The sequence below is a fragment of the Phocoena sinus genome, chromosome 9, assembly GCF_008692025.1.
Source record: "Phocoena sinus isolate mPhoSin1 chromosome 9, mPhoSin1.pri, whole genome shotgun sequence".
In the NCBI taxonomy this organism is placed as follows: Eukaryota; Metazoa; Chordata; class Mammalia; order Artiodactyla; family Phocoenidae; genus Phocoena; species Phocoena sinus.
The window spans coordinates 45,905,989-45,920,756 of NC_045771.1; the positions used below are offsets into that span (position 1 = coordinate 45,905,989).

The 14,768-nt window shown below is 55.0% G+C and overlaps 1 protein-coding gene across 2 annotated transcripts in view; it reads right to left on the reverse strand.

Moving 5' to 3' along the window:
* Window positions 1–14,768, reverse strand: part of ADCYAP1R1 (ADCYAP receptor type I) — a 49,008-nt gene that overhangs the window by 18,595 nt on the left and 15,645 nt on the right. For both annotated transcript variants that reach the window (XM_032644003.1, XM_032644002.1), the window contains exons 4-9: window positions 8,054–8,161; window positions 5,998–6,018; window positions 4,721–4,762; window positions 2,103–2,212; window positions 1,394–1,491; window positions 781–913 (exon numbers count right to left, since the gene is read on the reverse strand). In XM_032644003.1, coding sequence (XP_032499894.1) covers window positions 781–913; window positions 1,394–1,491; window positions 2,103–2,212; window positions 4,721–4,762; window positions 5,998–6,018; window positions 8,054–8,161 — 512 coding nt within the window. The remainder of the gene's footprint in view (window positions 1–780; window positions 914–1,393; window positions 1,492–2,102; window positions 2,213–4,720; window positions 4,763–5,997; window positions 6,019–8,053; window positions 8,162–14,768) is intronic.

Consider the following 14,768-nt stretch of genomic DNA (forward strand, 5'->3'; position numbering starts at 1 on the left):
GACCAGAGAGGATCCTGAGGGCCCTTCAGCTGAAAGCATGCTCGGGCTTAAACACCCCATGGGTCTGAAAGACTCAGTATTCCTGGATTCAGAGTTTAAAACTGCAGCATCCTATGAGTCTGAGTCGAAGCTGCCATGGAGGCAGACCTGCACAGGTCAGAAAACATGGAACCCCCTTTTCCCCCCAGGCTCATTCTCCCCGACTTTCCCATCCCATCCCCAGTCCCCACAGGAGAGGCGAATAAGGAGGACCCTGCAAGGAGCCTCCTTGGTAAAATAGAGGTTTCAGGCATCACATAGGTTAGGGGAACACCCCTGGCCCCCCGGAAATCTCATAGATCCCCCTCCAAGTGAGCCCTTTCAGGTCAAGGTCTTGTGCTCTGGGCTGTTCTTTCCATCCTGCCCCAACGAAGCCTATCTTTTCTGCTTATCTCCAAATGTATCAGAACTGGGGAGGTGGTCTGGAGGGAACCCCAGCCAACCAGCCCCTTGGCTCCATCTTGGGTTAAACGACCCGCGGCCAAGCCAGCCCTCTCTCCGAGCCTAGTCAAGCGGGACTTGACATTTCCACCCGACCCTCCTCAACTGCTCTGCCAAGGACACACAGAGGCCAAGGGACGGGAAGTGAAGTCCCGCTGGGGTCTCACTGGCTGCTAGTAACCGCATGGTCATTCCTGGGTTCCCGTGTTAACTGGGGTTGACGCCTTAACCTGCAGGAAAACACCTGGACGGCAGGGCGTCGCAGGGAGGGCCAGTCCTGGTAGGGCTCTGCGCACTCACAGTGGAGATGAAGCAGTGGTTGCCGTCCTGCTCAGCGTAGAGGATCCAGTCTTTGATGAAGACAGAGATGGCCCTCAGCATGAAAGACGCAAAGAGGTTCATGTGGATGAAGTTTCGGGTGCAGTGCAGCTTCCTACACCAGCGGCCAGGGAAGCAAAAGGCTTTGAAGTAAGGAACTCCACAGCCTTCCACCCTCCACCTCAGGGTCTGCTTTGGGCCGACTCCACGGCTTTGTCTCAAGGGGGTCCTCCACCTAGACCATCCCCTTCTTCCCACCTAGGCTCTAAACCCTTGCTCACTCCCAGGCCCCTGCCACCTGGCCCCACTACCCTGTGACCTACTCTCTCCTGTGGCCTCTCTTTATCTAGACCAGGAAGATAACGTGAGGAACGTAGGTCTCCTGCCCAGGGTCTTCCTTGCTGTGTGGCCCTGGACAAGTCAGTTGCCCTCTCTGGGATCAAGTTTCCCATCTCTTATCCTGGGCGTGGGGGAAATGCCTTCCAAGGGACTTCCAGAGCCGACATCCAGGGAAGGAGTGGGAGGTGGGAGGGATGGAGCAAGGGCTCTGAGCTGGGGTGGGCTGCACTCGCTCAAATGCTCCCCAGGGTCTCACCGGAAACGACACAGGATGACCATGGCAGTGGTGAGGGTGACAAGGGACGTGCTGTAGCCAACTGTGTACAGGGCCTTCACCGACAGGTAGTAATAATCCTGGAGCAGAGCACAGGACACGCAGGGCTTCACACGGGGCCTGCCCCCGGCCCCCGGCCCCCACGGAACTGCATCCGATCTCCCAGGCCAGGGCCTGCTGCCCAGCTCCTCCCTCCTCTCCGCTCTTGTTGATGGCCTCTCCTCCACACCCCACTCAGTTCTGACACCCCCCGACACCCCCAGCCCCCAGGCACCCCCCAGCCACCTCCTCCCTCTGCAGGGTCCGCAATGTGCAAAAGCTGAGCGCTGGCAGAGTGCAGGAGCACTGACCAGCCAGAAGGGGGCCGAGCCTCATCCTGGGGGAGGGGCCGGGAAGCCCCTGCTGGGCCCCATATTAACCCTTCAATGGCTGGGCCACAGAAAGTCTGTGTATCCTGAAAGAGTAGCTAGGGAGGTGGAGGACGCGGGCTGGGGGCCGGAGGAGCTCAAGCAGCAAACCAGTTGTTTCTCAGCCCAGAATGAGCGAATGAAAGTCCTGCCCGCTCATGAACGCTGCCTGGGGACCGGAGCTTCCGCACGTCCATCAGAAGTCCAGGCCTCTGGTAGACACACCCCTCCGCCCACCTCCTCAGCCTCATCCCTCCACGTCCAGGTGAGGAGCAGACACTCACCTGGTCCCCGGTCTCAGACTCGTACTCATCAAACCCACAAGCGTCGAAATAATGAGGGAACGGCTCCGACCATCCATCCTCTGTGCAGTTCCGGCTCACTACCCTCATGTCTGCAGCAGAACAAAAACTCAGCAAGCCACAGAAATGATTTAAAAGGGCTCCAAAATTCTTAATCGAAAATTACTTCTTAAGCGGGAATTCCTGGAAATCCACATGCCCATCTGAGAAGCGTGGTAGCTGAAGGTTCATGAGATCCTCCACTGTCCAAGGGAAAGTAGCAATTGCTTTTACCCTTATACAAAGGATGAGGAGGGTACGAGGACAAGGTGCAAGCTGATCTCTAAACAAGGGGTGAGGGGACTGAGCCAGAACGAATCCAGCCTCCTTCCGCCTAGGGAAAGGCCTGAGCCCCTGCCCTAGGCCCTGGGTCGGCACTTGCCAAACTTCGGCGAGCAGAAGAATGACCTGGGATCACAAATGCAGATTCCAGGCCCAAAGATTCTGGCCTAGGAGTCACCTCAGGTGGTGGTGCACCAGGAGTTCTCGTCATACCTGGAGCTCTAGGTGATGCCTTTACCGGGAGCTCTGGGCCTTCCAGCAGCTGCAAAACCCCATGTGAAGGGGACACGTGGCTTAATTAACAAGGACCAGACCTCCACTGACCCAGCATCAGATCTTATTAAGATACATATTTAGGTGTAGAAAAAAAGAGACTTTGCCTTTTCAGGTTTAGAGGTCTGTTTCCTGTCACTAATATACTTTAATTTTCTTTTGCTCAACTTTAAAGGCCATTTTGCAGGACACCAGAGTGGGCAGGAGTCATTTGCTGGCTGCAGAGTGGAGTCCAGTCCGGTTTTCACCCTGCCTGGGTGCCTTTTGGTCTTTAATGATTGCTCATTTCACCTTCCCCACTCCTGACTGTCTAAAGGTGAAGCACGGATGTCTGGGGGAGGGGGGAAGGCAGTAGCCATCCCCTGCCTCCAGCCCAGCCCCTGAGTGTGGCCCCAGGCTGACCCCCCTTCCCAGACTGGCTTCCTGGGAGTTTACCTGGTGTGTTAGGACACTTGGGGTTGCTCTTCCTTTCAGGATTCAGGGGCCAGAAAATCGTATACAAGAGACATCAGCATAAAAGAGGCTCCAACACCCATGTTGTTGGAAGAATCCCCCCTCTGTGGCCAAGGCCACCTCTGGGGCACTCAGGAAGGGGGCAAGGGCAGAGGCCAAGAAAGGGGACCCCTACCTCGTGTCCTGCTGCCTAAGTTGGAAGATCTAAGGCTAGTTCTTTTTTTTTTTTTTTTTGCGGTACACGGGCCTCTCACTGCTGTGGCCTCTCCTGCTGCGGAGCAGGCCCAGCGGCCATGGCTCACGGGCCCAGCCGCTCCGCGGCACCTGGGATGCCTCCCGGACCGGGGCACGAACCCGTGTCCCCTGCATCGGCAGGCGGACTCTCAACCACTGCACCACCAGGGAAGCCCAAGGCCAGTTCTTTTTAGCCAGGAGTCAGAAACGCACTTCCTGGGACTCTGGGAAGCAGCGAAGGGTGGGATCTCCTGCCATAAAGAGAGCTCTGCCCAGAGCGGGGAGACTGGTCTCCATCGCTGCTCAGATTCTGAGTCTTATGGCCCAGGACAAAAAGGACATCTGGCAGGTCCAGGGAGAGAAGGGCTCACTTCTGCCCCACAGTTGGATGCCAAATGGTTCCTTCTTCCAGCAAATCTGTTTCAGGCTGCTACTGGCAACCTCTTTCCAAGTCCCTCTGAACGTTTCTTTCAGAAAGTCTGCACGTCCTAGGGGACCACGGCCTTGGCCAAGCCCTTCCCTTCCCTGGGTCTCCTCTCTGCTTTGCCCACATCGGGGTGGTGGGAAGAGGAAAGGGAAGTCGCTTTGAAAAACATTTTTTAAAAAAAGTATCCTGGAGATACAAGCCATTTCCTTTCTTTTATTTTCCTTCTTCCTCTTTGTATAATACAGTGTGGGCTCAGAAAAGTATAAACCTTTTTGTTCAGAACTATTGTATGAATCTGCCACTCTACTGTTCTGACAGAAATCTCCGGAAGATGCAGTACTCTCCAGACTGTCACCACCCTGCAGTGGCAGCACCTACTTCACTAGGCTGTTCTGCCCCGGCAACTCTGTAGGAGCACAGAATCTTAGGGCAGGGGTTCTCAAAGTGGGTGCCCCCCCCAGACCAGCCCATCAGCATCACGTAGGAGACTGGCTAGAAATGCACCTTCTCAGGCCCCACCCAGGCCTGCTGAATCAGACTCTGGGAGTGAGGTCCAGGAATCTGCTTTAACAAGCCCATTAGGTGATTTTTAAAGTATGAGAACCACTGTTCTACATATGGGAGTTCAACGCTATCGGAGACCACTTAAGGAGCTCTTTACTGAGATCTGTGCTTCCCTGAAATTGTATGCACAGTGTTCTGTCTGAGCCCTTGCGTGCAAATTTCCATGGAGAAAATCCACAGCTTTATCAGAGAAGGAAAGCGAGCTGCCAAAGATCACACAGCCAGAGAGAGGCATAGACCGGCCTGGAAGGAGGGGTTCCCCAAGATCACGGGTTAGCAGATGCCCTCCCTCCAGCCAGCCCATGGTAAACCCCAGCTCATCCCTTACCTGAGAGATCCAAGGAGTTACTGTCAGCAAATCCAAACTCTCCTGCAAAACAGGCGTGAGCATGAGTCGGGACACCCGGCCATCAGCTTGCCTGGGCTATCCACTGCTTACTCTGCACCGTGGAAGGCCAAGGCTGCCCCTGGCCTGAAGGATCAGGGCTGGGGGGAGGTGGGATCTTGGCCAAGAGGCTGCATCACACATAGTAGCCACACACACCTGTCTGACACACTGCACCTTCCAATTCCATCTCATTTGCTTTGTATTTCTATGATGCTAATGGTGGCCCATGACTCAGTTCTCCACACTGGACCACAGGGAGTGGAAATGGGACATTGTCAGGAGGATGGGAGGGCCTCTGGAGTGGGAGAGGACTGGAAAAGGGTAACTGGGCCTTTCCTCTTTTTTTGTAGGTGCTTGTTGTTTATTTTATATAAAGTAGTGTGTATATGTTAATGCCAAACTCCTAATTTATCTCCGCCCCCACCTCCGCTAACCCCTTTGGTAACCGTAAGTTTGTTTTCTATATCTGTGAGTCTATTTCTGTTTTGTAAATAAGTTAATTAACTGGGTCTTTTCAAGAAAAGGGCAAAGAATAGCAATATGGGTCCTGGGCTTGCATTCTTTCTTTGGTGCTCAACCCTCAATCTCAGCCCACAAACCACTCCCATCAAAGGGAACCCAGAACTCCAAAGACTTCCTCCTCAGACATTTTTTCTCTTTCTCTCCTGACTCTTTATTCCCTCCTCCACCCGTTCTTTAGGCTGAATCTCCTGTTAGCAGTGAACCCCAATTTCCCCTCTACTTCTCAAAATTCTGTTTTCAAGGTTCAGCTGACATGCCACCTCCTCCAGGAAGCCTCCCCTGACATCAGCGTTATTCTGCCCGAACGCCACCTGGCTGGGTCTCTTCTACTCTGGAGCTTGCCATACATTCCAACTCCACATGTGGGCTCACTCACACAATCAGGCCTGTACGTGTACATATGCACGTGCCTATGCACACGGGTGGCCTTGTTTGCTAACCCCTCCACAGGGGAGTGGGTGTCAACTTCCCAAACAAGCTCATGAGCACCCTGAGACCAGGAGCTCCATCTTCCATCTTCCTGTGTCTCCCCCACCTCCAGATGGCCAAGGGGGGAGGGGGTGGGGGGGAGGCGGGATGAACCCAGCCCCTGATGAGCCTCTCATTCCACCCCCACCCACTCCCAGCAGTCAGAGCCAGGCTCCTGCCGGATGGACAGATGATCAGCAGTCTGTCCTCTCCAAGGTTCCTCTTACCGATGGCTTCCGTCTCCCAGACTGAAACAGAGAGAGACAGACAGACAGACAGAAAGACAGAGAGCGAGAACACAGAGGTGAGCGAGGGGTCTAAAGTCAGTTCTGCTCTCTCCGGGCCCTGCTGACGATTTCCTCCTCTTTCCCACTCCCAGACTCGGGAGAGAGGCTCTGCTGGGGGCGCCAGAGGCATGAGAACCACAGGCTGGGGCTGGACCAGACACTGGAGACTTTCTACGATTCCCTCGCGAACAGGACACAGTTAAAGAGAAAAATCAGAGGCATGTGTAAGGAGGAGAGCGATCAACGTTCCCATCTCTCCAATAGCCCGCAGAGCAACAATTATTACAACGAGCATGAGATTCAGCCCTGAGAACCAGGGAATAAAATGAAAAAACGCCACCTTCAGCTTTCTAAGTATTTAAGGCAAGTCTCACTAATCCAGCTCCGTGAATGGAGACACTAAAAAGGCCTGCCTTAGTGAACCATTAAGAAGCGGGGGTAAATAACACATTCATTGTGCGATTGCCAGACGGAGGCACAGAGTCTGAAGGAAAGTTGAGCTTAAGAAAATTTTATTTTACTGCTGATTCATTTTACCTTTTTTTGTGGTTGAAAAGAAGTAATCCTGCCATGGTACCTGACCCAGAGTAGCTGTTCCGCCAACTTTAAATAAACGGCCGAACGAAAGGAGTACGTGAGTGGACGAAGTGATTAAGCTGGTTTCTATAGGAATGAATTAGAAACTGGGCTGAATCAGCAGGCTGCCACCTCGCCTGACGTCCCACCATTCATACTGTGCCTCTTGCTTCAGCACTTCCCATCCTGCCCTGGGTCACACCCAGTCCCCCGCGCTGTCAGGATGGAAGAGTTCAACTGCCACTCTCCTGCTGGGCTGGCTGGAGATTCTGGAGGTGGGAGGTGTGGCTAACAGACCCTGCTCGGAGCAGAAGTTGGGGGGAGGAGAGGCAGGGGTGCGATGCAGCTAGACCCTGCCTCCTCTGGTCCTGGGCAGGGAGGCAGAGATGGGGCCCTGGCACCCCGATACAATGCCACTACCTCCCTCCGCCGCCTCTTGCAAAAAGAGAAGTCCAGGCACAGTCCAGGTTGCCGGACTTCCAGGTGTGAAAGACTTTGTCGCTGCCTCTCACACACACATTAGGGACAGCGGCAGGCAGGATTCTGTAGTGAGGTGGAGCTTGGAGACTCTCCGCTTCTGGAAGGACACTGGCTGAAGCCTTACGCAGGTGAAGGACGAAGCTGAGACCGAGGTCTCAAGGGGCCCGAGCATGGCCGCCCACACGTGTCTCAGACTCTCTAATCTCCTCTGGAGCCCCACCCTCCGTCCTCCTCAAACCAAGGCCCCAACCCAGGGCTCAGTGGTCCACGGGTGGTTCTCAGTACATCACCGGCCTGGAGCCCAGCCCCGCCATCTCTCCCCGCCCAGCCCAACTCAGCAGCCCTCAGCTTGCCACCCTGCTTCCGCGACAGCCCCAGGGTTGGGGTAGAGGGCCAGTCTGGCTCCAGGCCCTTCCCAGTGTCAGTGTGGACGCATCAGCCACCAACCTTCTTTAGGAGCCCACGAGGCCTCCACCAAAGACAGCAACAGGCCTGGAGAGACCACCAGACTCACACTCAAAGGAGAGACTCCCCAGAACCCCTTCCCCTCAGACCCCTCCCCATGGAGAGGCAGTCACCCAGGCCTCTCTGTGCGAGTGACAACGGTGATAACATCAGCTGACACCACTGACCATTAAGACATGTCCAGTCTCGCTAAGGGACTTCTTGCTAAGGAACTTGGAGTCCAAGTTCGAGAGCCCAGCCACGACGATGCACCTCCACGTGGACTTGCCACGTCTGAGGGGTGCTTCTGTGTCCCTGTGTGCCCGAGGGTCCGTGATTTCATCTCCCCACCAGCACATGAGCTCTGGAATGGGAAGTATCCGCCTGCAGGGCGCCCTATGTCCCTGGTGCTTGTCTCTCAGAAAAGCCTGAGGTCCGAACAAGGGGAGCAGGCTGGACCCAGAGTGGCCTGAAGAGGCCCTCGGGGGGGACCCACCTTGGTCTGGGTTGAAGATTCGGAAGAGCTCAGGGCAACTGACGAGGACCATCTCACCCACGTGGGCAGGCTTCCAACATGTGATGTTGTCCCACATCCCAGGGCAGCCTGTGAGGAAGGGAACCATGGTGAGAGGGCAGCGAGACGCCCACATACACACGCACACATCACACGCACACATCACCCTGCACGAGCTCTTCCACGTCCCCAGGCTCCACGTCGCGGTGGGGTCCCACTTCAGATCGACCTCCTCGGTGGGCCCTCCCTGCCCCTTGGGGGAGGGGCAGGAACCCTCTGGCCCGAGGATGGCGCTCCATGCCCTCTCCCCCGGGTCGCCCAGCGCCTTTCAGGGCAGGCCTGCAGCAGGAAGATGACACAGAGCTGGGACCTGAAGAGGAGCACAAATTGGCCCGATGGGGGTTGGGGAGGAGGGGAAAGGCCTGCAAAGCCAAGGCCCCGAAAGAGCCAGGAAGCAGGGAGCACCTGAGAGGTCACTGTGGTGGCGAGGCACGCCCGCATCAGGTGAGCACCGAGGGCTGGAGAAGAGCAGGGACAAACTGAGAGCTATTTAGGAATCGCCAAGACGCGTGACTCGCTGGACATGAGCTTGGGAGAAAGGAAGAAGAGGCTGAGCTTGACAACCAGGTTTTCAGATTTGGGGGGCTCAGTGGACCCTCCGACCCCTGTGCCTGCTCTCCTTCCAGCCCTTGCCAGCCTCTCTGTGGAGTCCTCTGTACTCCCATCACCACCACCTCACCTCCCCTTCATGCTTCACCCCTCGTCTGACTCCGCCCCTCCTCTCCATGGAGAGGCCTCTTGCCCTTACGGACCTCTCCGCGCTTATGGAGTGGGCTCCACCCTGCCCACCCCGACAGCATGCAGGGGCTCGTGTCTGCCCTCATGAGCTCACAGCCTCTCTGTTGGGGTCCATGACTGACTTTCAGGTCCTGTTTGGACCAGAAGGCGCCCAAAGCTTCCAGGTGCAGAAAACCCTATCTCTCAGAACTCAGACCTGGGTACTTTAGAATTCACACCCAATCACATTAGCCTATAGCAGCCTGCTCCCAGAATAACTGAGTTTGGGAGACAGAAGCATCATAGAAAGCTCTGAGGACAACAAACCAAGATGACGAGGATGCTGGGGCCACATGAAGGGAGATGGGTCCCAGGTCTGTTACTGATGATTTCTGTCCACCCATCACAGCAGGGCTCCAACCTGCACATGGCTGGTTATGACAACATATCCTTGAAAGAGACCTAATAGTACATCTTTGGCCGCCATGGCCCGTGTTGACCGTGGAACAGCCATGGAGTGTGGCCGTGTCTGGCCCGTGCCCTGGGAACCCCAGTCAACAGATGTTCCCTAAATGTGGAACAGTAGGCCCTGGCACGGCCTAATGTGTTCCCCTGAGTTCTGTGAGTCATTATAGCAAATTATGGAGGATGAAGAGGAGGCTATGGGAACTCTTTTTTTTTTTTTTTTTGCAGTACACGGGCCTCTCACTGTTGTGGCCTCTCCCATTGAGGAGCACGGGCTCCGGGTGCGCAGGCTCAGTGGCCACGGCTCACAGGCCCAGCCGCTCTGCGGCACGTGGGATCTTCCCGGACCAGGGCACGAACCTGTCTCCCCTGCATCGGCAGGCGGACTCTCAACCACTGCGCCACCAGGGAAGCCCAAGGGAACTCCTGATTTGTAGCCAAGACAGACTGAAGTGTGGGTAACCTGGGGCCCCACGACTTGCAATTGGCATCTGAAATGGGGGCTCAGTCTCCTGAAGCTGACCCTTAATCTGTTGGGTCTGTGCTAACTCCAGGTCGTTAGTGTCAGATTTGAATTAAATTGTAAGGACATCCAGTGGGTATCCGTAGAAAACCAGAGAACTGCTTGGTATGGAAAACCCACACATTCGGTGTCAGAAATGCTGTGAAACAGTTTTGCTTTATGGGACAATGTCCCCAACCCCATCGGGAGCTTTCAGCCATCCACACACCTCTCTGGCCTGCATCACTGGGGTCACAGGAGACGCAGGTCACCATCTCGGGGCTTTCCAGGATGCCCTGTGCGCATTTCTCCCGTAGGTGTCACCTCCTGGCCTGATCCACAGAGGAAGAGAGGTGGGGTCTGTCTCCTCTCCTGTCCTGGATGGGGTCTGCTCTGGCCTCAGGAGCCTTGGAGCTGAATCCTCCCAGGATCGTTTTCCAGGGAGATGAGGATGGGATTTGGGCTCCTGAGAGTGCCTTGGGTTTTTCTAACTAAGGACAGCAACTCATTTTCCTTCCACGCCCACAACACACATCCAGTTTCTCTTTCCCCATCTGTTCCAGACTCCAGTCCCAACAAAGCTTAGTTCTGTTGAGGCTAGAAGATTTCAAGATGCCATTTCTCCCCCACCCCCCTTCTCCTTTTACCTTTTCTGTGTCTTCTCTTTCCCCTTCCCTTCCCTCTTTTTCACTCATTTATTCAAGAAATATTAAGTGCCTATTACAAGTCAGACACCGGAGAGCAAAACTGGGGTGAATAAACCCCCCTGGTCTGTGCCCACACGGGGCTTATAGCCTGTGGTCATGGGAATGAGTTTGGATTTAATACCAAATGCTGAGAAGACCTTGGATGGTGTATTACTTTCCTGTTGCTGCTATAACAAAGCAAACTTGGTGGCTTAAAATGACACAATTTCTTATCTTACAGTTCTGGAGGTCAGAAGTCTCACTGGGCCAAAGTCAAGTTGTCAGCATTCCTTCTGGAGGCTCTAGAGGAGAATCTGTTTCCTTGTCTTTTCCAGATTCAGGAGGCCACCCACATCCCTTGACCTGCGGCTACTCTCTCCATCTTCCAAGCCAGTAGCATAGCATCCTCAAAGCTCTCTCCTCTGACCCTCCTGCTGCCTCCTGTCACTTAAAAGGCCGCTTGTGACTACACTGGATCCACCTGAATAATCCAGGCTACTTGCTCCATCTTAACTTAATTATACCTGCCAAGTCCCTTTTGTCATATAAGGCAACACATTCACAGGCTTTGGGGATTCAGACATGGGCATATTTTTTTTTTTTTTTTTTTTTTTTGCGGTACGTGGGCCTCTCACTGTTGTGGCCTCTCCCATTGCGGAGCACACGCTCTGGACACGTAGGCCCAGCAGCCATGGCTCACGGGCCCAGCCGCTCCGCGGCATGTGGGATCTTCCTGGACCGGGGCACGAACCCATGTCCCCTGCATCGGCAGGCAGACTCTCAACCACTGCGCCACCTGGGAAGCCCACGGACGTGGGCATCTTTGGTGGGGGCATTATTCTGCCTCCCACAGATGGGTCTGAAGACGCAGAGTCACATGATCTGATTCAGCTGTGTGGGAAGGTAATATATTTCAAGAGCAGGAAAGCAAACATGGAGACATGTCTGTCAGGATATGGCAGCAGTCCAGAGGAGGGTGGTGGGGCTCGCTTAGGAGCCATGGCAGCCAAGGTAGAAAGGAGCTCTGCGTAGGAGAGTCTGTAGGCAGGACTGACAGGACTTGGTGACACACTGGCTGGACCCAGCCGGTGAGCGTGCCAGGGAGCGTTGGTGCTCATCCATCTCACGTGACTGAGTGCTCACCCATGGGAAGAAGGGGGAAGTGATGAACAGGTCTCTAAAACATCCCTCACAGACTCCATACCCTTTCTCTCTCTCTCCCCTCTCTGCAGCATCCCTGGAGGCCGCATATCGAGGGGGGCAGTGTTGCAAGATGAAAGAAGCCTGGATCTCTGAAGGACCAGGCAGAGTCGAACTCCACCTCCCACCTCTGCTGACCACGCTGGCTGGTGACGTGTGCAAGCAGGAAATGTTATGGTGCTAAGTCTCTGAGATGTTAAGGTTCATTTGTTACCTCAGCATGGTCTAGGCTACCATGACTGATGCACTAAACGGGAGAGAGGGGCCAAGGATGGCACCTGGGTTTGAGTGTCCAGATGGCTGGCTAGCTGAGCCACTCGCCACAGTGGGGAGGGCTGGATGAGAAGCAAATGGTGGGGGGAATCGGCAAGCTGGAACTCAAGAGTATCATCTGGGGCATGTTTAGTTTGAGATGATGTGAAGAGTCAAGTGAAGCCAGATTTCAGATAGGCAGTTAGACAAATTTCTGGCGTTCAGCCGGGAAGTTGGAACTGGAGGAAGAGAACAGGAAGTGGTCGGCACAGGGATGCTCTGTAGGGCCGTGGACCCGGGTGATATGTCCAATGAGAGGGCGTAGATTTGAGAAGAAAAAAAGAGAAGAGACTAGGGCCTGGCCCCAAAAGAAGAGATGCCACCACTCAGAAGAGGCGCCGGAAAAGAAGACTCAGGAGGGGTGGCCAGAAATACAAGGAAAACCAGAAGACGTTGGTGACACAGCAGCAGGAAAGCCTGCTTCAAGGAGGAGGCGGTCAAGTGCATCAGACATGGCTGCGGGGTCAAGAAAGTTCCTGTCCTCTTCTTCCCTGTGCAGAGGAGATCAGAACCGGTCCTCTTCCCTGGGAGAACTCTCCACTCCGACACCCCAAGCCTTCCGATCTACCCGCCTTGGGCCCCAATTCTACACGAAGCCTGCCTGTGCCCTCCTGGCTCAGTCTGTCCCACCGAAAGCCTCTATGGGACTTGATGGGAGGAATTCAGGCACCGGGGGATTCCCGCTCTGGGGGAGAATGCCGGGCACACTCTCCGGGGCTGCTCCCACTAAGATGCTGACACACAAAGCAGGCAAGGAGAGGCGGTGCCTTGTGACAGCAGGAGGGGAAAAGACCACTTGGGCAGGTTGAATGGAGAGAGAACGCAAGAGCCATTAGCCCTGACTGGAACAAAATAAGGAGCTAATCTCGGGTTGTCATGGTGATGATTCTGTCCAGTTCCACACAGTGTTCAAAACTCGTGAGACCAGGGGCGCCAAGGGGACTCAAACAAAGGCGCAGTCCTCTCTTTGAGAAGCTGCCTGAGGATGCCTGCGTATCGTTAGAACAAGCCTCTCGTTTCGGCATGCGATTCACGGGTAAAAAACGATTCAATTTACTGAAATTTACTTTACAGCCAATGTTACTGATCCATAAAATGAAGAGCAGCTGTGAATTCCGTGCCGGGGGAGTGGAGGAAGGACTAAAGATGCAGCCCTCCCCTCTGGAAATCAGTGGTTCTCAAAGTGCAGACCCCAGAGCAGAGCGCCACTGGGAGCGTGCCAGAGATCCAGACACTCAGGCCCCGTCAAATCCACTGAGTCAGAAACTGGGGCTGGGCCCAGTAATCTGGATTTTAACAAGACTTCCAGGAGGTTCTGATACAGGCTTAAGTCTGAGAACTACGGACCAAAGAGAAACAGGTTTGGACAGAAACGGAACCCTTTGAGATCTGGGGAACGAGTTCCACAGAGGGCGGGTCCCTACAGGCCCTGCCCCCTCCCCACGCTGGGGGTCTGTTCGTTCTCAGAGCAGCTGGGAAGCACAGACAAGAAGCTGGTCTTGCCCGGAGGATGGGGAGCCTGGGCCCAGCCTTGCAGTGGTTCCCCCGCCCTCCTCCAGGCCTCTCTTCCGGTGAGGGGGTGGAGCTGGGGGCTAGGGTACACACTCTGCACCCTGGACAGGCCTCAGAGGCTGGGTCAGAATAGCAATGAGCAGGCTTTCCTGTCTCTCCTCCAAGCCACTTCCCTCCTGCCCCTGCCAAGGCCGCTTCAGGCCTCCCTCTTCCATCTTCTCCAGAGTATGGGGCGTGGGACCCCCAAGGAGGACCACATCTGACCAGCCCACTTAGACGCAGGGAAGGCCTCCAGACTGATGCAAGCCCGCAGTCCCACAAAGAGGATGTGCTGGCAGGACTCACCCTGGACAGGCAGGTTGGCCGGGCTGAGCCGAGAGAACAGAAGTGGCCAGCCCAGCAGGCAGTGCCTGTGCCCTGTGTGGGTCTGGGGACGCTCCAGAGAGGAGGCGCAGGTTCCCACGCACAGGAGTCCTTTCCGCTTCTCTCTAGGCACAAGGGCACCGCAGCACAGAGGGCCCTCCCTGGCTGGGACAGCAGACCTGGGTCCTGTCCCAGAGCTGGCTCTGGCCCTCGGTGTGACTTGGCCAGCGACGCCCAACTCTGGCCTCAGCCTCTCCGTGTGTCCCATGATACAGCTGGACTTGGTGCTGTCTCAAGGTCTGTTTAGCATTCAGGAGTTTGGAACGAGGGACAAAACCACTAAATATATCACCTCAACAATGGTCCCAATAAACATCTTTAAAACCCGCCAGGGACGCTGTGGACAAAACCACCCAGTCAGAAAGCTTGCTTTCACTCTCCGCTATCTTACCTATATTTTCTACCCCCTTCAGCTGACTGCTGAGCGCCGGTGCCCCTCCCTAGCATATCTCTGTCCCTCGGCTTCCATTCTGAAGGCCCCTATATGCAATACGGTCCCACATTCTCTTTGCGGTGAAGGTCCCAGGATCAGTGAGGGGTATGGGTTTGAGGGGATGCAGGTGTCATCCTGGGAACCCCTCACCATCCCCCCAACCACACGTACATGCCACAGACACACCTCCCCTCTAACAGATCAGTGTCTTCATTCCAATGCACTCACTTTATGGGATTTAAAAGATCATGGGGACACACACAAGTAATATATATATATATCTATCTACAAGCATTGCTGTGAATACACGCTCAGTCACTGGAACAAGCTGACAGATTTCCTTTTTCAAGTGTGTTTCCGGGACATCGGCTGACCCCTGGCCAGTGT